The following is a 24,935-nucleotide window of genomic DNA, read 5'->3' as shown; positions in this document are numbered from 1 at the left end:
TTTTACGAAGAAAAGTTCTTCCAAATTTTTCGTAGTTTGTAAGACACAACTTCGTACTTTTTATGAAAAAGTTGCATACCTTTTATGAAACAATTTCGTTCTTTTTATGAAATTGTTTCGTACTTTTTACGAAAATTTTTCATACTTTTTATGAAATTGTTACATACATTTAATGAAACAATTTCGTACTTTGTTTTGAAAAACTTTCGTACTTTTTGTGAAAAATGTTCGAACGAGAAGGAATATGTTCCAAGAGCAAAATTTTACTTTTTCACGGAAAACATGTAGCATATTTGTCGAAACCATGTTCTTTTCTAGGAAATTATGTATCTGGTTTCGGAAACCTTTTGCGCACACTGAGAATACAGATTGCTTGTGACAACCGAATTTATTGCCAACTTCCTTGTGGCACTTGTAGCACCTACCAGCTGGCAGTTGTGCCACCCGACTGATTCGGTCGACACAACTAATATCTCGTATGGTGTTGGTTGGGTTTGTCGACTACATCGGTTGTCATCTTCATCACTCGGTTGTGTTGCCCGACCTTAATAATGCTCATGAGCAAATTAAAAACCAATTTCTTCTTATTTAAATATTATATTTTATTTAAATATACTCGTATGTATAGTATAAATCTAAAAACAATGTATTTGATATCAAATGATGAAAATTTAACTTTATGATTTTTAGCTATTAAGTTGAAGGTAAATCAGCTCGTATATCCTTCGGCATGAATTGGAAATCATCCTATGCGGCAAAAGATCCTTACTTCAAGGTAGAATTACATACCATGCGTTCAATGTGTGTACAATGCGTCCGATGATTGAAGAGTTGAAATTTGTCTTTGAAATCAAAAGCTCGAACAGTCTGCCACAAACAGAAAAAAATCAATCCTTCCATCAACGCACGGATTGACGCATGGTGTGTAATTCAACCTTAAACAACATAAAAATTGATTAATAAATTGATTCATATATATTCGTGATGAAAACAGCTACACGGAAAAAAAATTTGGTATTGATTCCGAGCCAAAAAGCGGAGAATACAAGTAAGGATACTTTTAAGACGCAATTTGCTTTTAAATTTGGGTTTGTGTACTTGCTTCTAGGAAGCACATTTTAATTTTTCGTTTTTTCCGCTTTTTTTCTCTTCATATGCTATCAAAGTCCTTTAAAAACGAGTTAACGACAGCTTTATTTTCCAAATTCAGACTCGACTTCCAGTAGAAATGATGCTATGTTTCAAGTAAAAAACGTCTTTAAAATAAAGTGTTGAAAAGCATGTCCTATATTTGAATGATTTTTTGCTTTGTAGTCAAGATGCAAAAAGACAACAAATTTAAAGACAATTTCATTAATGTTAAAGAATTTTTCTGAATTATTAAAGTCAAGTTGACCTCAGCCCAAAAATGTTGTCTTTCATGTTATGATACCCATTTTTAAATCAAAGTACTTAATTATAAGGACAATGCGACTTCATTGAAAAGTTTCTCGACTTTTGGACAAGGAAAAAACTTTATATTAGAGAAATGCGTCTTCTATGCTAAGCAAAATTTGCATTCGTATTTTAAAGACATGAAATCTTTGACCTCACAACAATATTTTTTTCAGTATAAATACGACAGAAAGATTGGCCGGGCAGGGCATGTAGTACAGGCCTTTTAAAAACACCGAAAGTTCTTGATTTCAGCTTCTTGGACCACATTGTTAGTATGCCTCAAATTATTATGCTTGCATAGGCCTGTAGTATAATCAAGTCTAAATAGATGTGGATGTATTTGTAAGGATTCTGGAACGGCTAATCATTTGATTCTCTTCTAGTTCCATACCCACGCACTCATTTTACATTGGTATACATGCTTCTAATGCTTCTAATGCATGTGAGCTTTCAAAATTGATCAGATTCTAAGTGAAAAGCAAACAACAGGAGATCAGTGGGTGGGAGGTTAATTAAATTCGATATTAACATTTTCCACACACAAAAAAAAAGTTTGTCGTAAAACTGATGCTAAAATGAATTAATATTTATTGCAAAAATGTTATTTTGTTTTAGTTTATTTTTAAAATTTCGTAAGAAATTTTCCACAGCCCAACGATTGTTTCTTTATTCCAAATATGTCTCAACAATTGTATGAACTAAATGGCAGTAAAATTTCAATGACATACAAATTAGTTCAATTCTAACTAAAACAGAAGAAGTTTTTCGTACAATTCTCAAAAATAGTGTTACGTTTTTATATTGAGGCGTTTTTAATTACCCGACAATTAAAACACAGTTCTTTTAAATAACGACAATCTACAATTTATTTACTATGACTTCACACTTTACAATTCGTTCACACTGGAGTTATTCGTTTGACGCTTTAATTAAGACTGACTCGTTAGCAGCATGCGAGCGCTTTTATATATGACGGTGTGGCAATACGAGAACATTCTGGTAGCACTACAATATTCTGGCAACGCCAGATATGCTAGAAGGATCTACGACCATTAAGTTGTTTACCTGGTGGCTGCCAAACACATACACACTCACATAGATATATGCTCGCATTACTACAACAACAACAATAATGACAATAGACAATGAGATGAAATGAAATGAGAATGCAGAATAACAAAGCAAAGGGGTTGCTATTCTATGAGAGAGTAAGAACTAACATTTCGGTAAGCAAACAAAAGAACATAAAAGAAATTCAGGAAAATACTAGAAAATGAGTAGATGATTCCAACAAGTGATAGCAAAATTTTATCGTTACAATTTGAAATTTTAAATTAACGGAAACCAATTTAAATAAACTTATATCTATAATTATCAAATTCGTAACACTGCCTCCCCCTTAAGCCTGTTCGTCCCGAACAGGCACAGAACCTGTTCCGTAAGGAGCCAATCGTTCCAGATGTACAACTTTCATCTTTGATCTAGGGCTGTCGTCCTTCTGAATCCGGTATACAACATCATTGATCTTCTTGATGACTTTGTATGGGCCTTCCCACTGTGTTTGCAGTTTAGGACACAATCCTTTCTTTCGTTGCGGGTTAAATAGCAGAACCAATTCTTCTTCTTGGAAGCCCTCAGTATTTACAGCACGATCGTATCTCGCCTTCATTCTGTTGCTGACCATTTTTATTTTGTTGCGCACTGATTCGTGAACTTCACCGAAAGTGTTTGGGATGTCGTTTCTATTTTCTTCCATGGCGAGCTCATTAGGTTTAGCGCCGAATATCAGATCTCCAGGCAACTTTAACTCAGTTCCGAATAGAATATTGGCCGGTGTTCGAGAGGTGGAATCATGAATGGCAGATCTATACGACAGCAAAAACTTTGGTATATGCTCGTCCCAGTCCCTCTGGCCGCTATCCACCACTTTTCGAAGATGTTCCTCCAGAGTGCGATTAAACCTTTCTACCATGCCATCGGATTGTGGATGTAATGGTGTAGTCCTCGTTTTCTTGATACCAAGGGATTCACACATCTCTTTGAATATGGCCGATTCAAAATTTCTTCCCTGGTCTGAGTGAATCTCTGACGGCACACCGTAGCGACATATCCAGTTTTTGTTGACCACATCCACAATCGTTTTTGCCTCTTGGTTTGGAATTGCATACACCTCCGGCCATTTGCTGAAGTAATCCATGACCACAAGGACATAACGGTTTCCAGAATCACTTACTGGGAAAGGGCCTGCCACGTCCATTGCTATTCTTTCGAACGGGGCTCCTGGTCTATATTCTTGCATAGGACCTCGACTTTTCCTTGTTGGACCTTTCGCCTTCATGCACTTCTCGCAATTGGCTACCCATTCAGCAATTGATTTCTGGCATCCAACCCAGTAGAATCGTTGCTTCACTTTCTCGGCGGTTTTGGTTATTCCCAGATGACCTCCACTGGGACCATTATGGAACTCCGCCAAAACGTCTCTTATTTTGGAATCTGGGACGATGATCAAATTTCGGCTGCTCTTGCCATCTTCGCTTTCCCATTTACGTTGCAGGGATCCATTGACTAGAACTAAACTATCCCATTGAGCCCAGTATGATTTCATAAGTGGACTTTCGGCTGCGATGTCTTTCTTACTGGGCTTCTCGTTCTCTTCCTTTGCCGAAATAATTTTGTTCAAAATGGGATCTTTACGCTGTTCTGTTGGCCAGTCCACTCCAGATTCGATGTGTAACAGCCGAATATCAACAATCTCCTCCTTATGTTCAGCTTTCGAGCAGTGCTTGCATTCTATACTGCAAGGTCGACGTGACAAAGCGTCAGCGTTACCGTGTTTTCCACCTTTTCTATGCTCGATACTGAAATCATAGCTTTGGAGCCTCTCGATCCAACGTGCCAGTTGAGCTTCCGGATTCTTGAATTGGAGCAACCATCGTAGAGCTGAGTGATCAGTCCTGAGCAAGAAGTGTTGTCCATACAAATATTTATTATAATGTTTTACACTCTCTATGACGGCTAGTAGCTCTCGTCGTGTTACACAGTAGTTCTTTTCGGGCTTGGACAACGTTCGGCTGAAATATCCGATAACCTTCTCCTTGCCGTCTATCTGTTGGGATAGCACACCTCCAATACCATGCGCGCTAGCATCTGTATCCAAAACAAATTTTTCGCCCGGAATAGGATACGCTAGAACAGGAGCTGAACATAAAAGTTCTTTTAAATGTTGGAATGAATCCTCCTGTTCGTCGCTCCACTGGAACTTCTGACCTTTTTGCGTCAATTTATGGAGACTAGCGGCGATGCTGGCGAAGTTTGGGACGAATCGTCGGTAATATGTACATAACCCAAGGAAACATCTTAATTCGTGGAGATTTCGGGGTCGTGGCCAATTTCTGACAGCTTGGATTTTGTCTTCATCGGTGGATATGCCCTCTGCAGTAACATGATGACCCAGGTATTTAACTTCCCGCTGGAAAAGGGAGCATTTCTTTGCGTTAAGGCGTAGACCAGCGGCTGACAATTGCTGGATAACGTCTTTCAAGTTCTTAAGGTGCTCGTCAAATGTTTTGCCCATCACTATGATGTCATCCAAGTATATCAAGCACGATTTCCAGTGCAACCCCTTCAGTACCCGCTCCATCAATCTTTCGAAGGTAGCTGGAGCGTTGCAGAGCCCGAACGGCATTACATTGAATTGCCAGAGACCGCCATTAACGCCAAAAGCCGTCTTTTCCTTGTCTTTCTCGGCGATCTCTACTTGCCAATATCCACTCTGCAAATCAAGCGTAGAAAACCATGTTGTTCCGGCTAGTGTGTCCAACGTGTCATCAATGCGTGGAAGCGGATAACTGTCCTTTTTGGTGACATCATTTAGTTTTCTGTAGTCCACGCAGAATCGGGTACTTCCATCTTTCTTTTTGACCAGCACAACTGGGGAACACCAAGGACTTGATGATGGCTCGATCACTCCACTCTCCGCCATTTCCTTTATGAGCTTTTGAACTTCGTCTCTTTTTGCTAGGGGAACACTTCGTGGTGCCTGTTTTATGGGCCTTTCTTCTGCGGTTTTAATTTCATGTTTCACTACAGATGTTCTTCCTTGATTTCCCTTTTCAGAAGCAAAAGCAGAGGCGTTTTTCCACAACAATTGCTTGGCTTTATTTCTCTCTGACGGCGATAGATGACGTGTCCAAGCCTCGAAATACCCTTCTAGATGTTTTCTCACTGCTCCATGTGTCTTTGATGAGTTGCCTTCCAAATTGACTATTGCCTCGGCTGGTGTACATTTTCCAATATCAGAAAATTTTACAATTTTCTCATGATTGTCAGACAAATTCAAGACACGGACTGGTATTAGTCTCTCTTCGTTCGTTGTTACCAGGGCATTTGCTATCAAGATGTTGTTGCTTTTGTTTTCTGCTGGTTCAACAACCCACAATTGGCCGACTTCACAATCTCCATCCATAGAAACCCATATAATTGCTTCGGCATTCGGTGGTATAGACTCTGACTGGCTCGTTGTCAAACGTCTGACAGGTGTATTCTCGTCGTATCCCACGTTTACCGTTATTTCGGTATCGCACCATGTCATTACACGACGCTTCATATCCAGATTGAGACCAAAAGCAATCATGAAATCCGCTCCAATTATAACTTCGTCTACTATATCGGCCACAATGAAATCATAAGTAACGGATTTGTTAGCAATAGTTAATTTTACGGTGACCTTTCCATATACGGTTGCGGGTTCCCCTGTAGCCGTGCGTAGCTTGACTCCAATCAGTGGTGTAACTTTTCCTTTTACTAAATCAGATCTAATGATAGACTTTGATGCACCAGTATCCAACGTCAAAGTACGCTTGTGGCCATTAATAACACCCGCAATAGTTAAATTGTTGTTTTTCTGTTGAACTATTGCTATGGAGATGGTGGGGCCATCGTCTGTGGGAGCCAGCTCTTGCCCCGCTGAACTAGCTCGATTTAGTTTAAAGGTGACTCACTTGACTGTGGGGTCACCTTCTTATGGCTATTGTTTAATGGAGATGGTGATGTGGACCTTGACCGTTTGCGTCGTGCTTTGCATTCTCGAACTAGATGTCCCGGCTTATCACAGTTATAGCATTTGATCCGGGATTTATTTGCCTCTTGCTTCATTTCTTGCATTGCCTGCTTCATGGCCTCTTTCATCGACTCAATAACGGACTTTGATTCATCACACTCTGTCTCTACTTTACGTACCTTGTGAATTTGAGGCCGCGCTAGCAATCTCGCAGTCTCCTGTGCAAGTGCGAATGTTACTGTTTCAGCGAATGTAGCCTTTTGTGACGCATATGTTGCACATTTTATATCTGGGTCTCGAATTCCATTGACGAAGGTTTCAATCTTGATGCGGTCCACAAGAGGATGACTCTCACCACTAGCCGCTCAACTTCTGTTGCGAAATCTTGTAGGGTTTCATTCGATTTCTGGATTCTTCCTCTCAATTCCATTCTGAAGATGTCCTGCTTGTGCTCTCCACCATACTTGCGTTGAAGTGCCGCTATTACTTCATTATAGTTATTTCTAGAAGCAGCGGGAATGCTTTGTATCACATCAGCAGCATTGCCCTTTAATGCCAATAGAAGTTCAATTGCTTTATCATCGTCATTCCACAAATTTCTACAAGCAACCATTTCGAATTGAAATTTGAAGACATCAAATGACGTTGAGCCATCGAAAACAGGAGTTTTGATTTTTGAGCCCTCGATGACGCGCACTGGACCACCTTTAGTTTCCAGCTCTGACATTTTTTTCTCGATGTGCAGAAACTTCTCATCATGAACCATAATTTTCTCATCCACGGAAAGAACTTTCTTATCCAATTCCACAATTTGATTTTCTATATGGTCCACACGTTTCTCCATGCCTTCAGAAATTTGTTGTAATTTTTCGTTGAGAATTCTAGAATTTTCGTCGAATTTTTCTTCCAATTTTCTAGAACTTGCTTCCATTTGTAGGGCATTTTCTTTAAGCAATTTTCTAGAATTTTCTTCCATTTTTCTAGAATTTGTTTCCATTTGTAGGGCATTTTCTTTCAGCAATTTTCTAGAATTTTCTTCCATTTTTCTAGAATTCTCATCCATGATTTTTCTAGAGTTTTCTTCCATCATTTTGCTCAAAACATTGAGCATTGATGTGTAATCCACAACACTCGAAGCCACAGATGGAGTTTCTACACTGCTTGTATTGACGAGTATTGATTCATCACCCAATAAACACAAACGTTTGAAAAATGCTAAATTTCAAAAATTTTTCAAACATTTTTTCAAAGGATTAGGGTAATATTCAAGTTGAGAAATTGTTGAGAAAATCGCGTTCTCAACAAAAAACAGACATTACCCTCAACAGTGAAATTCAACACATTAGCAATAATATCTCAAGTGTTATCCTCAAATTGAAATGCATCGCTACTCAATAATTTGTCAAACAATTTTCGATGCGAGTCAAATTCAAAATTAACATCGTTGCAAATACTTTTCAACCTAAATTTGTATGAATGATATCCCCACTTCAAATTGAAAGTCAAAGCCAAAATTCTATGAATTTTGTATAATTTATTAATTTTCATCAAAATAAAATATATAATAATACACTACACTACATAATACACTACATTACCAATTGATAAATAATAATCTTATTAAACATATCAACAAATAAGAACAAAACAAAAAAAAAAACAAACAACAAAACTTTAAATATCTTAAACATTATTAGTAAACACTTTTGCATTGATAATTCGATTTCCTTCTTTTGGTGTCATAAAACAGCATTAACATTTATTAACATGCGGGCAATTTGAAATCAGGAACGTACTGGACCGCGTGTTAGAATTGATTTCCAGCAGAAGGAATTCACAAAATATCCATTTTAAACTGATAATAGCATATGAATTAAACTGACGATGTGATGCACATGTTCATCCAGAAGTTGTTGATTTCAACAATTTGATGTTTTTAACAATTTTAATAGGTTGCACTTGTAATGTTTCTGGAAACTTTTTCTTGTCTGGAAACTTTTTCTTGTCGATAAGCCACTCATTTTTCATTGATCAGCTTCTTAATGTTTGCAAGAATGTAGCATCCAAAGATTTTAGTTTTCTGCAAAGAGATTTAAATTTAGTGACTTCTCTAAAGTGTTGATTTAATTTTTCATATTGACGTACCAATTATTATAAACTATTTGAAGCAGTTCCAGTTAATTATCCACAATTTTTTCATCGGCCAGCTTTTTAATGTTTTCGAGAACGTAGAATCCATAATTTCAGTTTTCTGCAAAGAGATATACATTTCGTGACTTCCTTAAAGTTTTATTTCATTTTTTATTTTCACTTACCTATTTTTATAAACTATTTGGTTATTTGTCTAAAATTTTCTATTTTTTTTTACCACGAACTTCGTTGCACAAATAAGTATTGAAAACCACATGGTTTTTTCGTTGCATTTTAGGGTAGTGTTTTGTCAAAGTTTTCTCATATTATCTTCAACACCTTTTCAAAGATTTCGTCAACATTTTGGCAAATTGGAAGTAATTCGCAAATAATTTGAAGATGTATTGAAAATGAGCTATTTCAAGTCAAGTTGAATTTATGTTGAAAATTATATTTACCCTCAAACTGAAAAGTTGTTGCATTTGAAAAACGCTCATCCTGTGTTTATTGGGCAATGTCTTCCTTATAATCAAACTCATGCGTCGCAATGTCCATATTACGCCGTTCAAACTCTTCCAGTAGACGCTTTTGAAGCTGGGCCTTATTGCCTGTTGTCGGCAGCTCCAGTTTGCTCAATTCCTTTTTTAAGTCTTCCACACGAAGCTCATTAAACTTCATTGTAGATTTTTTTTTTCGTTATTTCACTTCCGACACCAATTGTTACGTTTTTATATTGAGGCGTTTTTAATTACCCGACAATTAAAACACAGTTCTTTTAAATAACGACAATCTACAATTTATTTACCGTTATCGTTCACACTGGAGTTATTCGTTTGACGCTTTAATTAAGACTGACTCGTTAGCAGCATGCGAGCGCTTTTATATATGACGGTGTGGCAATACGTGAACATTCTGGTAGCACTACAATATTCTGGCAACGCCAGATATGCTAGAAGGATCTACGACCATTAAGTTGTTTACAGCGTTGCCGTTTTGGTCCGATCGGACCAAAATTGGTCCAAAAAATTTCTAATTTTTAAATTTGGTCCGATGGTCGGACCAAACGGAATTTGGTCTATTTTGGTCCAAAAGATTTTTAAATTTGGCCCATTTCATAAATTTGGTCTAATTTAAAAATTTGTTTCTAGTAGATATTTACAATTTCTAGCACATATTCAATAGTATATGTGCACTGAAAAAAATATTGTCGTGAGACCATAGATGTGCTTAAAATACGAATGCGAAGTATGACTAACACAGCTGACGTATTTCTCTGAAATGAAATTTGTTTCCTCTTGTCGATATAAAATTGGGTATCCTAACATGAAATAAAATTTCGTTTTACTAAAGTCAAATGCCTTTAATATTTCTGAAAAAATCTTCAATCAATGAAATCGTCTTTAATACTGTTGATGGTTTCCATTTCCCTTTTCACTTATGGCAAAAAAGAATTATGATTTACTTTATTTTTTTAATAAAAGCACTATGTACAACAATAAAATATTTTTTAAAGCATTTTTCTTCGAAATTGGAAATTTGGTCCGCTGGAGGGAATTTTGGTCCGATTATGGAAAAATGTTGGTCCAAAAAAAAATTTTGTAGTGGCAACGCTGGTTGTTTACCTGGTGGCTGCCAAACACATACACACTCACATAGATATATGCTCGCATTACTACAACAACAACAATAATGACAATAGACAATGAGATGAAATGAAATGAGAATGCAGAATAACAAAGCAAAGGGGTTGCTATTCTATGAGAGAGTAAGAACTAACATTTCGGTAAAGGCCGGTATGCACCTCTAGCGAAAAATTTCATTCCCATAAGAAATGCATTGCTATTTATGCTAACGAAATTTTCGGTATCGTTCAATTTCGTAAGCTTGTACGCACCTCTAATGAAAATAACAGGGTTGTCAAAAGCATATTTTGGCAGCAAACATTTAATTTATTATAATCATTGTGTGTGTAAAAGTTTTAAAAGGTGTGTAAATAATAAACAATTTATTTGAGGAATATTTGGAACATATATTAACAATTTTTAAAAGCGATTAGCTGGTTTAAAATTTGTATACACAGCCCTGTTTTTTTGTTGTAGACTTAAATAAATTATTGCTACCGAAAATTTCGCTAGAGGTGCATACCGGCCTTAAGCAAACAAAAGAACATAAAAGAAATTCAGGAAAATACTAGAAAATGAGTAGATGATTCCAACAAGTGATAGCAAAATTTTATCGTTACAATTTGAAATTTTAAATTAACGGAAACCAATTTAAATAAACTTATATCTATAATTATCAAATTCGTAACAATAGTAAGAATGAACTACAGCGTGGTTAAAATGGGAATGATCTGGCGCCTAAGATTGTTTCTTTGTTTTTAGTTCATTTTTTCTTTTCGAGTAAGATGCATTTCATAAATTGTAGTTAAAAATCTAAAAACGTCGGAGAATTTTCGTTAATTTAATCTGAAAATTTGGAATACAATTTAGTTCAATTTTCGCTCGAGATAGTTCATTTTCCCATAATGTAGTTTACATTTTTTCTGTGCAGTGTCCAACTACTTTATTTCTATAAATGTACTCAAAATATATTCAGTGTTGTCCTTAATTCCACAACTTCTACGTTAAAACAATCACTTTCATCTAGTCAACTTCATGGAAAGGAGAATTGAATACTATCTTTTTATGACGACCGACAGTTACTAGTTCTTTAATGCTTAGTACTAAGTTCGTTTCTGCGAAAAACGAATATCTTCATCTATCTCCGTAAATAGGGTCCCAAACGCAGGGATGTTAACTTATTTATGCGAAATAATATGCCTGCCTATTTTTTCGTGCGAAAAATCCAGGGTTGTATAAATATGTGTTTAACAATGCTCAAAACAAAGATTTCGCATTTATTCCGCGCTAACGTTTTTTAAATGGAGTATAACAGTTTTTCGTGCGAAAACGTGATCTTAGTACTAGGCTTAATGCAGAAAAAAAAACTTGGAGAATATCCCTGCCAACATTTTTTGAATTTGGGGGCGCTTCTGAGAATCCCCACTACGTCGAAAACGATCATATACGACATCAAAAACTCGTCGGAAAAGAGCCGTCACTATTGAGAAGTTGTACCACGCCAAGTTACTACGAAAAAGTTTCTCATCAGTGCAATTATTAGGTGCCTATTTAGATCAATTTCGAAGGACGCCAATAAGAACCCCTGCAAACTATCAGAAAAAGTGCATTTTAAGGTAATTGGAGAAGAATCATTGTGGTCAAGTAAAACACGATTGTGTAGATGTGTATTGATTTGATTAAACATTTATAATTTCTTATAAATATAACATTTTTCGGTTTATCTCATCACATTTAACATAATTCTTTGAATTAATAAAAGAATGATGTTGAGTTTTAAGTAGCAAGTTACATATTGCAGCGTTTATCAGCCAGTTTGTTTATTTTCGATGGAGACAGCGTGCCTGGAAAAATATTTGAAAAACGATCACTTTATTCTATTTGGAAAGTCGAAAATTGTTCACCATATACCTTTCACAATTTTAAGCGTAATATCTATGTTTTCAGAACTTTATTTTCGTTTTTATTTAAATAAAATATAACAAGCTGGTTGCGCTTGGCGTTCCACAAAAAATAAAATGGCTCTTCTAACAGTAGTGATGGCAAAATACTTTCATGTACATTTTGTACTTTTTGATATGCTTCCCCCATCACAGTTCGCGATGGTTGTGGTGACATTTACGAGTCTGTGGTAGCGATGAGGATGAAATGGAACTTTGAAATGCTGGCAGGGATATACCAGATAACAGTGAATCCACCATGAAAGAAAATTTAAGTTTACTTTAGAAAAATTAACTAAAATAATTTATCAATTGCAACGTGATACAGCTGATACTTTTTGTTAAATTGAAGAAAATTTCTTATAAATTACACACATTAGAACCAAAAATTGCATTGGAGTTAAATATTTTTAAAATTTCTTTAACGCTATACGAATATCAAGAGGGACACAAATTAATCAAAATTTAATCAGAAATAGAAAAATATGAACTCTTTTCTTAGTAAACTTACGTACATCATTTGATTTTATTTTTTTTTCATTTTTAGTTCATGTCATTAAAGTAAGCCAAAAATAATTAAACTAAGACCAATTTATAAAATTTTGAAAAAATTTTGTTCATCAAAAATTTTTCATGGTAGAGCTAAGTAATATGTTCAGTTTTTAAGCTAAAAACCAGCATATTTTCACGGTTACTTTTTGTAATCAAGTAATTTAGAAATTTTAAATGTTTCGAAACCCTTCAAACAATCAGAGAAAGTGCATTTTAAGATGGTTGTAAAAGAATCACTGTGGTACAAGTAAAAAACGATTTTTTAGATGTTTATTAATTTTATTAAACATTTATAAATTCTCATAAATATAACATTTATACGACTGTCACATCACATTTAACATATTTTCATGCATTAATAAAAGATTGATGTTGAGTTACAAGTTGCGAGTTACATGTTGTAGCGTCTATCAACCAGTGCTTTTATTCCCATTGGAGGTAGCGTGTCTGCAAAAATATTTGAAAAACTATCACTTTATTCCATTTGAAAAGTCAAAAATTGTTCACCAATATCCCTTTCACAATTTTATGCGAAATAACTATGTTTTCAGCATTTCATTATCGTTTTTATTTAAATAAATTGTAAGAAGCTAGTTGCGCTTGGTGTTTCACAAAATATAAAATGGCTCTTCTAACAATAGTGATGGCAAAATACTTTCATGCGAATAGTGATGGCAAAATACTATCACAGTTGGCGATTTTTGCAGTGTCACTTACGGGTCGGTGGTAGCGATGAAGATGAAATAGAACTTTGAAATACTGGCAGGGTACTCACCTCAAATTGGAATATGGCCAATGCAGGTTCATGTTTAATAAATTTGGGGCAAGTTTTGAATCTTTTGTTATGCACCCCGAAAAGAATTTTCTATATAAGCTATACGCATAACTACAATCGAGTATTGATAATGTTGAAATCATTCTGTCATTCTTAGACCCACAATATTATATGTATTCTATATACGTTAAAACGTTTGTTTTTCGATCTTAAAAATGCATGTGATAATGGTATTTGCATTGAAGCCCCCTATGAAATTTCTCGTAGAAGAAAATAAATTTTTTTTTACATTTTGACGACACTTTACTTAGTAAATAGGTGTATTTTGAATATGAATTCTCAAGAAAAAATAATTTTATAGAGCGGTTAATTATTCGTCGTCAAAGGGTTAAAAAATGACTTCCGAATAACTTTTCGTCCATCTTCATTGTTTATGTTTATCCCTGCCAGCATTTCAAAGTCCATTTGATCCTTATCGCTGCCACAGACTCGTAAGAGATACTACAACAATCGCCAACTGTGATGGGGGGAAAATATCAAAAAGTACGAAAAGTATTTTGCCACCACTATTGTTACAAGAGCCATTTAATATTTTGTGAAACACCAAGCTCTACCAGCTTATTATAATTTATTTAAATAAAATCGAAATGAAGTGCTGAAAAAATAGTTATTACGCTTAAAATTGTGAAAGGTATATTGGTGTACAATTTCGACTTTCCAAATGGAATAAAGTGATAGTTTTCCAGGAACGCTGCCTCCATCGAGAATAATAACACCGGCTAATAGACTCTGCAACATCCCTGCCAGCATTTCAAAGTTCCATTTCATCCTCATCGCTACCACAGACTCGTAAGTGACACTGCAACAATCGCCAACTGTGATAGTATTTTGCCATATCGCATAAGACTGTTTTCGACGTGGTGGGGATTCTCAGAAGTCAGATTCAAAATATTTGTTGGAAGGGATGCTTCTTCCTGTGTTTTCATGTCGTTTTTATTTTTTCGTGCAGTGTAATGGCAAAACTTGAACCAACACACAACAAATAGGCGAATCTCTGTCGTAGTGTTTATCCGGACGACAGTGCTGGAGACGAATATATCCCACACACAAAAATATTTGGTGTCTTCAATCACAAAATTAAATGATCCAATTAATTTTTATTTGAAATAATTACAGAAATGAGGTATCAATTACTAAAGGCAATTAAAAAGTAATTGATCCAATTAAAAAATTCATTGATAGAACAAATTTATGGGAATGATTTTTGTTTCAATTAAAAAAATTGTTGAATCAATGAGGTATCAATTACCAAAGTCAATTAAAACGTAATTGATCCAATTAAAAAATTCATTAATCCAATTAAAAATTCATTGATAGAACAAATTTATGGGATTGATTTTTGTTTCAATTAAAAAATTTTTTGAATCAATTAAATTTTTAATTGAATATTTTTTAAAAATTCTTAGCGTTCGACTTTTAAAAATCCCGGGATTCGGGATTTCAAAATATAGAATCCCGGGATTCTTTAAATATTTTAAGTAATAACATTATACAGCGCAATAAACTTGTTGTTGAGTAAATTAAAAAGCAATTTTAAATTGCTATCATACTTAACGGACACTTAGTCCAACTTATGGCCAGTTTCTCATCCCCCGATTAATTTTAACCGGTGGATAGACCTCCGGTTAGTAAAATTTTTGTATGGGATCAGCTGTTTTATCGACACGATAAATAATAACAAGACATTGAGAAACTGGCCCTTAATATTGTGAAGAAAAAAAAAACAAAAATATTATAAAAAAAACCATTTCATATCGCTATCTTACTAAGCAAAACATGTTAAGGATTAGATTAGATTAGGCTAATTTTCGTCCACTCATAGAAAAAAAGTCTGCTAAAAACAGCAGTCGATGTCTGCTGTTATTTTCCCCCAAAGCATATTTAAAAACCAAAAGTAGTTTTTGGTATATTGGTCTATATAATATAATTACAAGCTCCTAAATACGATCAGCAAACATTTTGTTTGCTGTTATCCCTGCCAACATTTTTTGAATTTGGGGTGCTTCTGAGAATCCCCACTACGTCGAAAACAATCATATACGACATCAAAAACTCGTCGGAAAAACGCCGTTGTACCACGCCAAGTTACTACGAAAAAGTTTCTCATCAGTGCAATTATTAGGTGCCTATTTAGATCAATTTCGAAGGACGCCAATAAGAACCCCTGCAAACTATCAGAAAAAGTGCATTTTAAGGTAATTGTAGAAGAATCATTGTGGTCAAGTAAAACACGATTGTGTAGATGTTTATTGATTTGATTAAACATTTATAATTTCTTATAAATATAACATTTTTCGGTTTATCTCATCACATTTAACATAATTTTTTGCACTAATAAAAGAATGATGTTGAGTTTTTAGTAGCAAGTTACATATTGCAGCGTCTATCAGCTAGTTTGTTTATTTTCGATGGAGACATCGTGCCTGGAAAAATATTTGAAAAACGATCACTTCCCTGCCAACATTTTTTGAATTTGGGGACACTTTTGAGAATCCCCACTACGTCGAAAACAATCATATACGACATCAAAAACTCGTCGGAAAAGCGCCGTCACTATTGAGAAGTTGTACCACGCCAAGTTACTACAAAAATGTTTCGCATGAGTGCAATTATTAGGTGCCTTTATAGATCAATTTAGAACGACGCCAATAAGGGACCCTCCAAACAATCAGAAAAAGTGCATTTTAAGATAGTTGTAAAAGAATCATTGTGGTCGAGTAAAACACGTTTGTTTAGATATTTATTAATTTGATTAAACATTTACAAATTCTTAAAAATATAACATTTATACCACTATCACATTACATTTAACATAATTTTTGGCATTAATGATGATGTTGAATTACAAGTAGCGAGTTACATGTTGCTGCGTCCAGTGTTTTTATTCCATGGAGGCAGCGTGTCTGTAAAATATCTGAAAAACGATCACTTTATTCCATTTGGAAAATCACCAAATTGTTCACCAATATACCTTTCACAATTTTAAGCGTATAATCTATGTTTTCAGAACTTTATTTTCGTTTTTATTTAATTAAAATATAACAAGCTGGTTGCGCTTGGCGTTTCACAAAAAAATGGCTTTTTTAACAGTAGGGATGGCAATTACTTGCATGTACTTTTTGATGAACCTTTTCATGATGGTTGAAGTGACATTTACGAGTCTGTGGTAACGATGAGGTTGAAATGGAACTTTGAAATGCTGGCAGGGTTTATTCTATTTGGAAAGTCTTTCACAATTTTAAGCGTAATATCTATGTTTTCAGAACTTTATTTTCGTTTTTATTTAAATAAAATATAACAAACTGGTTGCGCTTGGCGTTCCACAAAAAATAAAATGGCTCTTCTAACAGTAGTGATGGCAAAATACTTTCATGTACATTTTGTACTTTTTGATATGCTTTCCCCATCACAGTTCGCGATGGTTGTGGTGACATTTACGAGTCTGTGGTAGCGATGAGGATGAAATGGAACTTTGAAATGCTGGCAGGGTATTGTTGTAGTGTCACTTACGAGTTTGTGGTAGCGATGAGGATGAAGTGGAACTTTGAAATGCTGGCAGGGATGCCTCAATTCGATAAATATTCAGATTTTTGTCAAATACTATAGATATTCATAAAATATTGTTTTAATTATATTAGGATAGCTCCTAAGTTGACATTTTTATTTGTTTTAGCCAAAATAAAACATGTTTTAGTGTAATGGAGCTTAAAAAATAGCAGGAAATGTTTGCTATTTCAGCAAACAGTGACTGCTGTCCCTTTTTCAGCAGACTTTCTGCTGTTTTAGCAGACTTTTCTGCTGTCCCTACTAACAAATTTCTTTGGGTGTATATTTGTGATAATCCTTTTGTACTTCTATTTAAGTAAAAATATCAAACTATCAAAAAATGTTGGCAGGGGATTATGCCTTCGGACTTAACTTATAATGTGACCAATATATAGGATATGTCCGACACGACCACTGCCGTCCGGATAAACTTATAAGGTTGAGTTATGCGCTTTACAGACTATCAGTTATTCCGGACGGTCATCGTCAACAAGTGACGATGACTAAATAAGCGGTAAATGTGTTATCGATCCCATAAACATGCATCAGTATCGATTATGCCTTCAGACTTAACTTATAATGTGCACAATATATGGGATATGTTCGACACGAGTACTGTCGTCCGGAATAACTGATATTCTGTAAAGTGCATTACATATCATGCGTTATGCGCTTTACAGACTATCAGTTATTCCGGACGACGGTGATCGTGTCGAACATATCCCATATAATGTGCACATTATAAGTTAAGTCCGAAGGCATAATCGATACTGCTGCATGTTTATGGGATCGATAACACATTTACCGATTATTTAGTCATCGCCGACAAGTCGTATCGATACGACACACTGCAAGATTCTTTACAAACAACGACATTCCGTCCGGAATAACTGATAGTCTGTAAAGTGCATTAATCCGTGCGTTGAACAAAACTGTTGCTTTCAAAGAGAAAATTCAACTCTTCTATCAACGGACGCATTAATGCGCTTTACATATATTAGTTATTCCGGACGACAGTGCTCATGGCGAACATATCTCATATATTCCGTCCGGAATAACTAATAGTCTGTAAAGCGCATTACACAACATAGATATTCCTTCCGATAAACTTATAATGTGAACGGCGCATTATATACGCCGAAGGTCGCAATTTAGATAAAGACCGATATGTCAGCGCAGTCAGATGTCAACGTCGTTATTAATGCTTGCCTGATATTGAAAAATTTATTAGATTGTTGTGGAGGAGAACATTTGTTTTAAAGCTGGTGAACATACATATAAGGAGTACAGACAACCAACAACGTTAACGTAATAATCTGTAAAAATTATTTATCACACTGACAGAAAAAAATACACAACCGAGATATTTGCAAGTTATATTTGGGTGCTCATTGGAGATAACAATTTTATATGTGCCAAGGATTTTCTCCTATACAATGAACAACGGCTTTTCAACAGAGGAAGATTCGAGAGGTGGTCATGCAGACCAGACGTGTTGTTTGATTGATGATACGGAGAGATGTCGAAATCCCGCCGGAAATGCCAGCTACTCTAAAAGGATTCAGAAAACAAGTAAAGATAAACGCCTAAAATTGAGTAGTGATCCCACATCTCAGCATATATACATATGCGATTATCACAAAGATAGAATTCAATCGGCACGTTCCAAACGACGACGCAAAGAGTCTGAAGAAGATGACAGTAATGACACCGATATTGACCTACCAGAAGTCGATCTGTATCAATTGCAAGTGAACACATTACGACGCTACAAGAGACATTACAAGCTACAGACAAGACCTGGTATGAAACGAGCACAACTGGCTGACGTAAGTAAAATTTAGTTTAGATCCCAAAAATAGTTTTACCTTTTATGCAAACACTCCGACTACTTGCAATTTTATATACAAAAAAATGGGGCGAAAAGTTGCAAAAAAGGAAACCAATGGAAAATTATAGGTCCAATTGTAGGTTAAATGAAATGCAATTGCTTTCAAGAAACCCTAAATGTTGATATTGTTAAGAATGAAGAAAAGAACGAACCAAGCATGTCAGAAGGGTAACGTTTTCTCATTAAGTGAGAAAACCAAAAAATTTGAAGTCTTGGAGTTCAAAGTTTTTCACAATAAACTGAAAATCACATTAAAAAAAAGATCGATTCATTTTGGATCAACCGCTCTCGTCACGATCAACATGACAATGTTGTTTCACGTGATATCTTCATTTGACAAAACTGTTTCTCTATTATATGGGTTTTATTTATTAGCAACTGAAAACTGCAAAGAGTTCTAATGAATTTTCTTATATGACAGATCTAAAGTCAACTTTTTCAAAAATAAAAAAAACATTAAGTTCAGAAAAAAATCATTAACTTTATTTGATTTGAAATTGATAAATTATTTCATACCAATGTTAACCGCGACTGTGCCTCAAATGCTCCATCAGCCTAGTCTAACTTTTAAAATACTCCTTGCAGTATTTCGAGCGGTATCTCCCGAGTAAATGCTTCAATGCTGTTGAAGCAATTGGCCAATTGACCGGTCCTGAACGATTCCATCATCTTTGAAGATGTGAATACAGTCATGTTACCAGTTTAACCGCCCTTTTCTTTTTACCATTATCTCTCGTTTTACCATTATATATGCAGCTATATCTTACATATTTCTTTCTTTTTTTTTCTTTTTCACAGTCGATTATGAAACATTTCAAAACTATACCTATAAAGGAGAAGGAAATAATAACGTATTTTGTGTACATGGTCAAGACAAATTCCAACAAACTAGACCTAAAGAATGGATTAAGTAATGACACAACTTGAGATTGTTTCAACGAAAGCCAGAGTTAGTGTTGTGCACCAATCGCATAATTAAAGAAATTTCTAGTAGCCGTAGATTTTAAGCAATTGTTACTATTTAAGTCACATTTGTGTAATATTTTTTAATAATATATACTTAAATATTTAAACATTTAAATTATGTTTATTACATATCTGTCTACGTTAGTATAATCATCGTCGGTCCTCCAAATACCCATCGGAATGATATGAATGGCATTACATGTGTCTTTTTATTTAAGATGTCTTGGCATGAATAAATTGTGATAAATGAAGATATGTACTGCATAGTAATAATCAATTATGCTAAGACCATTGTGCAAATAAAAAAAGGAATGTATGTTTATAACATTTATTTTTATCTTTTTATAAAACTATTTGTTCCTCTTCTTCGGAATCACTTTGATGGGTATCTGTCGAAAAAAGAAGATAACAGTTAAAATGGTAAAGATTATGAGAATTGTAGTAACTTTCTTACTTTTCCCTGATTTTATTTTTTCGTTTGAACTTTTATGTACTTTTTCTACTAAGTCTTTATTATTGCAATCAACATTGCTCACATCAGTTTCCTGCGACATATTCATACTGCCATCTTCACTGTCTTCGATATTCCATTTGTTGGTATCGACTGCTTCCATACACTCTGAGGTATCTAAAATGCATATACAAATTTTCTATTTATTGGTGGCAAAACATTTATATACAATGTTTATTACCTTGTATTTTCGATTCATTCTCCATAAATGTATCCATGGTTTCTCCAAGGCACTCATTCTCGTTGAAAGTAAAATTTCTCAACTTGAGGATTAGCCGGTCTTCCGCTAAACTCGTTATAGTATTCTTCTTTAAACATTCGGTAAAACCAACATTGCAACGTGCCTCTCTTTCTGCTATATCGGATTCAAGAGCAGTTTTTACTAATTCGACAACATATTTAGCTTGATGGGCAGCTCGTTTAGAACATTGTAATAGAAGAGCCGAGCTTGTTAATGAAGAACCTCCCAGATTGATGCAACACAATTCTCTAAAAGAGTTTATGCCAAATATCATCTGTGAGTCGCTGGTACGTTCTTCAATAACTGTGGGATCTGCTACCGCAATCCGACCTTCGTCGAATGTACAATAGCTCACACAAACTGGATAATGGTGCATAACCATTGGTAAAGCGTCCTTCTCGGCTTCTGTGTGTATCACCACATCATCTTCTACTATACTAACTTCTGGTCTTCTGAAATGCATGAGGGCACATAGGACGGCAATGGAGCAACAATCAATAAGATTACCCTCGTGATTTAAAACATTCAGATCAACCCGCAATATCCAAACACGTTCTTCAGCCATTATACATAATGATTCCAAATCGACACATTTTGAATCTTTGAAGGTTCTTTCCAAAGTCCTATTAAGTTGTACTGTCAATTCGCAATTTCGACCAGCTTCAAAATGTGGTGCTGCCATTGGGCCCAATTCGACATTTATGTGGAACATGCCCTCATTTGGCCGAGTGGCTTTCGGTTCCCCAAGTTCACTGGACACCTGTGCTAAAACTTTAGTTTCTCCCAGTGCCACAAGAACACTACCCCAATCTGCACCAAAATGTATTTTTACGCTTCGGAACTCATCCGTTTTTCGACCATCTAAACGCTATTAAGAAAAATGAAATTGAGATACAGTTTGAAAACAGATATTGCTAACGAATTCACCTGGTTTTGTTTAATGGCTTGAACGATGAAATTCTTTTCACAATTGGATAAAGTCTCCTTCATTTTAAAGGATTTCGGATTTCAATGATAACTACCGCGTGAAGTAGGAACGTAAACATCAAAGCCGATTCCAAATTATAAAAACGCCGTTCATATTATATTTCAAATTCTCAATAAATACGAGCACTGGACTTATGCGCTTTACAGACTATCAGTTATTCCGGACGACAGTGCTCGTGTCGAACATATCCCATATATTGTGCACATTATAAGTTAAGTCGGAAGGCATAATCGATACTGCTGCATGTTTATGGGAACGATAACACATTTACCGATTATTTAGTCATAGCCGACAAGTCGTATCGATCCGGCACACTGCAAGATTCTTTACAAACACCGACATTCCGTCCGGAATAACTGATAATCTGTAAAGCGTATTATATGCAAAACGCTTTCAAACAAAATTTTCAAAGGGCTAGCTAAAATTGTTGAAAAAATCGCGTTTTAATGCCCAGTATGCACTCTAACGAAATTTCCGGTATCCATAAGAAATACATTTTTTGCTAACGAAAATTCAATGAGCATTGTTGTAATAATTGCACTCATGTGATACTTTTTTGTAGTAACTTGGCGTCGTACAACTTCTCAATAGTGACAGCGTTTTTCCGACGAGTTTTGGATGTCGTATACGATTTTTTTCGACGTGGTGGGGATTCTCAGAAGCGCCGTCAAATTCAAAAAATGTTGGCAGGGAATATCGAATATTTTGAAATCGCGAGATTTATAAAAACCGATCCCGAATGACAGCCCTAGCTCTTACAAAGGTAATGGCCAGTATTATATATTCACTTTTCGTGTTGAAATTTTCACGAAATTTGGATGCCATGATATTTTTACTTAGTAAGGCCGGTACTCTGTTCGGTTTTCGCGTTGAAACTCCATACAAATCCAAAAAATGCGAAAAATTTGCGAAATTTTTTCCACTTGTGATACTTTGTTTTTTCGTGTTGAAAAACTGACGTTTATAGCACGGCGCCATTTGCAATGTGAATTAAGAAATAATTTATTTATTAAAAACTATTTGTGCGGGTTTATAAATCAAACGCGGACCATATTTTTGTTCCGAAACTATACAAAGGATCAAAGGAATAGCAGATCAATTGCCCAAGGAAAAATAAAATGTTATTTTGTAAAAACAAGCAACAACCACCAACTTAATGCAATATCGCTCCCTGTTAAATAGCGCTCCAAGCTACCTAAAAAAACGCCGCTTCCTATGTGCGAAATAATGGTTTCCATAAAAATTTTTCGCTAGAATGAACATAGTACCGGCCTTAATCCAATATCGCTCTCTGTAAAATAGCGCTCCAAGCTACCTAAAAAAACGCCGCTTTCTATGTGCGGAATAATGGTTTCCATAACAATTTTTCGCAAGAATGAACATAGTACCGGCCTTAAATCGATAAAGTTATCACAAGTATAGGCCGGTACTATGTTCATTCTTGCGAAAAATTTTTATGGAAACCATTATTTCGCACATAGAAAGCGGCGCTTTTTTAGGTAGCTTGGAGCGCTATTTTACAGGGAGCGATATTGGATTAAGTTGGTGGTTGTTGCTTGTTTTTACAAAATAAAATTTTATTTTTCCTTGGGCAATTGATCTGCTATTCCTTTGATCCTTTGTATAGTTTCGGAACAAAAATATGGTCCGTGTTTGATTTATAAACCCGCACAAATAGTTTTTAATAAATAAATTATTTCTTAATTCACATTGCAAATGGCGCCGTGGTATAAACGTCAGTTTTTCAACACGAAAAAACAAAGTATCACAAATGGAAAAAATTTCGCAAATTTTTCGCATTTTTTGGTTCTGTATGGAGTTTCAACGCGAAAACCGAACATAGTACCGGCCTTATACCACAATGCGCCTAATCTAACCTAATCCTTAAAATGTTTTGCTGAGTAAAGCTGAGTACTATGTTCAGTTTTCAAGCTGAAAACCAGCTTGTTTTCACGGTTACTTTTTTAAATTAATTAAATTATAAATATAAAATGGTTCACAATCAATTCCTTAGATCTTTTCCATTCATTATTTCACAAGACTTTATAAAAATATAATCGTCTTCATATAGATTTTTGTACTTTTAATTTAGTGTTTTGGTGAAAAATACGAACATAGTACTCACCTTTAAAGGTAAGTACTATGTTCGCTTTTCGCGTTGAAATTTTCGTGGTTACTTTATTAAAACAGTTCAATATAAAGCAGACAAATTAACTCAATTGATGCGTAGTTTCTTGTTCCTCTAGATTTCGGCAAGACTTTACAGGAAGCCATAAGTTTGTTTTCATTTATAATTTTGGTTATTTAAGGAAAAGTAATCACGAAAATAAAGTGGTTTTCAACTCGAAAACCGAACATGGTACCTACCCTAAGGGGGGTACTATGTTCGGTTTTTTCACCAAAACACTAAATTACCCTGCCAACATTTTCTGAATTTGGGGGCGCTTCTGAGAATCCCCACTACGTCGAAAACAATCATATACGACATCAAAAACTCGTCGGAAAAGCGCCGTCACTATTGAGAAGTTGTACCACGCCAAGTTACTACGAAAAAGTTTCTCATCAGTGCAATTATTAGGTGCCTATTTAGATCGATTTCGAAGGACGCCAATAAGAACCCCTGCAAACTATCAGAAAAAGTGCATTTTAAGATAATTGTAGAAGAATCATTGTGGTCAAGTAAAACACGATTGTGTAGATGTTTATTGATTTGATTAAACATTTATAATTTCTTATAAATATAACATTTTTCGGTTTATCTCATCACATTTAACATAATTTTTTGCATTAATAAAACAATGATGTTGAGTTTTAAGTAGTAAGTTACATATTGCAGCGTCTATCAGCCAGTTTGTTTATTTTCGATGGAGACAGCGTGACTGGAAAAATATTTGAAAAACGATCACTTTATTCTATTTGGAAAGTCGAAAATTGTTCACCATATACCTTTCACAATTTTAAGCGTAATATCTATGTTTTCAGAACTTTATTTTCGTTTTTATTTAAATAAAATATAACAAACTGGTTGCGCTTGGCGTTCCACAAAAAATAAAATGGCTCTTCTAACAGTAGTGATGGCAAAATACTTTCATGTACATTTTGTACTTTTTGATATGCTTCCCCCATCACAGCTCGCGATGGTTGTGGTGACATTTACGAGTCTGTGGTAGCGATGAGGATGAAATGGAACTTTGAACTTTGAAGATAGCGATATGAA

At 35.0% G+C, this 24,935-nt stretch overlaps 2 protein-coding genes and 2 long non-coding RNA genes across 4 annotated transcripts; 1 reads left to right on the top strand and 3 right to left on the bottom strand.

Annotated features, from left to right (window-relative positions):
* Positions 1 to 11,918: 11,918 nt before the first annotated feature.
* LOC142228685 (uncharacterized) lies at positions 11,919 to 12,417 on the bottom strand. The gene is made up of 2 exons (XR_012720244.1): positions 12,160 to 12,417; positions 11,919 to 12,092 (listed from the first exon to the last, which is right to left on the bottom strand). It is a non-coding gene; the product is annotated as an uncharacterized LOC142228685 (long non-coding RNA).
* Positions 12,418 to 16,282: 3,865 nt separating this feature from the next.
* LOC142232147 (uncharacterized) lies at positions 16,283 to 16,742 on the bottom strand. Its single transcript, XR_012721047.1, has 2 exons — positions 16,547 to 16,742; positions 16,283 to 16,489 (listed from the first exon to the last, which is right to left on the bottom strand). It is a non-coding gene; the product is annotated as an uncharacterized LOC142232147 (long non-coding RNA).
* Positions 16,743 to 18,295: 1,553 nt separating this feature from the next.
* Sap30 (SIN3-associated polypeptide 30) lies at positions 18,296 to 20,303 on the top strand. Its single transcript, XM_075298375.1, has 2 exons — positions 18,296 to 18,950; positions 19,811 to 20,303. Exons 1-2 carry the CDS (start codon positions 18,558 to 18,560, stop codon positions 19,937 to 19,939), a joined length of 522 nt encoding a protein of 173 aa, XP_075154490.1. The 5' UTR covers positions 18,296 to 18,557; the 3' UTR covers positions 19,940 to 20,303.
* On the bottom strand, positions 20,293 to 21,800 carry Rrp45 (exosome complex component Rrp45). The gene is made up of 4 exons (XM_075298374.1): positions 21,658 to 21,800; positions 20,671 to 21,598; positions 20,433 to 20,606; positions 20,293 to 20,367 (listed from the first exon to the last, which is right to left on the bottom strand). The coding sequence occupies exons 1-4, from the start codon at positions 21,718 to 21,720 to the stop codon at positions 20,321 to 20,323; spliced, it is 1,212 nt and encodes a 403-aa protein (XP_075154489.1). The 5' UTR covers positions 21,721 to 21,800; the 3' UTR covers positions 20,293 to 20,320.
* Positions 21,801 to 24,935: the final 3,135 nt, after the last annotated feature.

This window comes from Haematobia irritans, chromosome 3 (genome assembly GCF_050003625.1).
Source record: "Haematobia irritans isolate KBUSLIRL chromosome 3, ASM5000362v1, whole genome shotgun sequence".
NCBI lineage: Eukaryota > Metazoa > Arthropoda > Insecta > Diptera > Muscidae > Haematobia > Haematobia irritans.
Note: the sequence above shows the minus strand (reverse complement) of the source record. Positions and strands in the feature narration are given on the sequence as shown.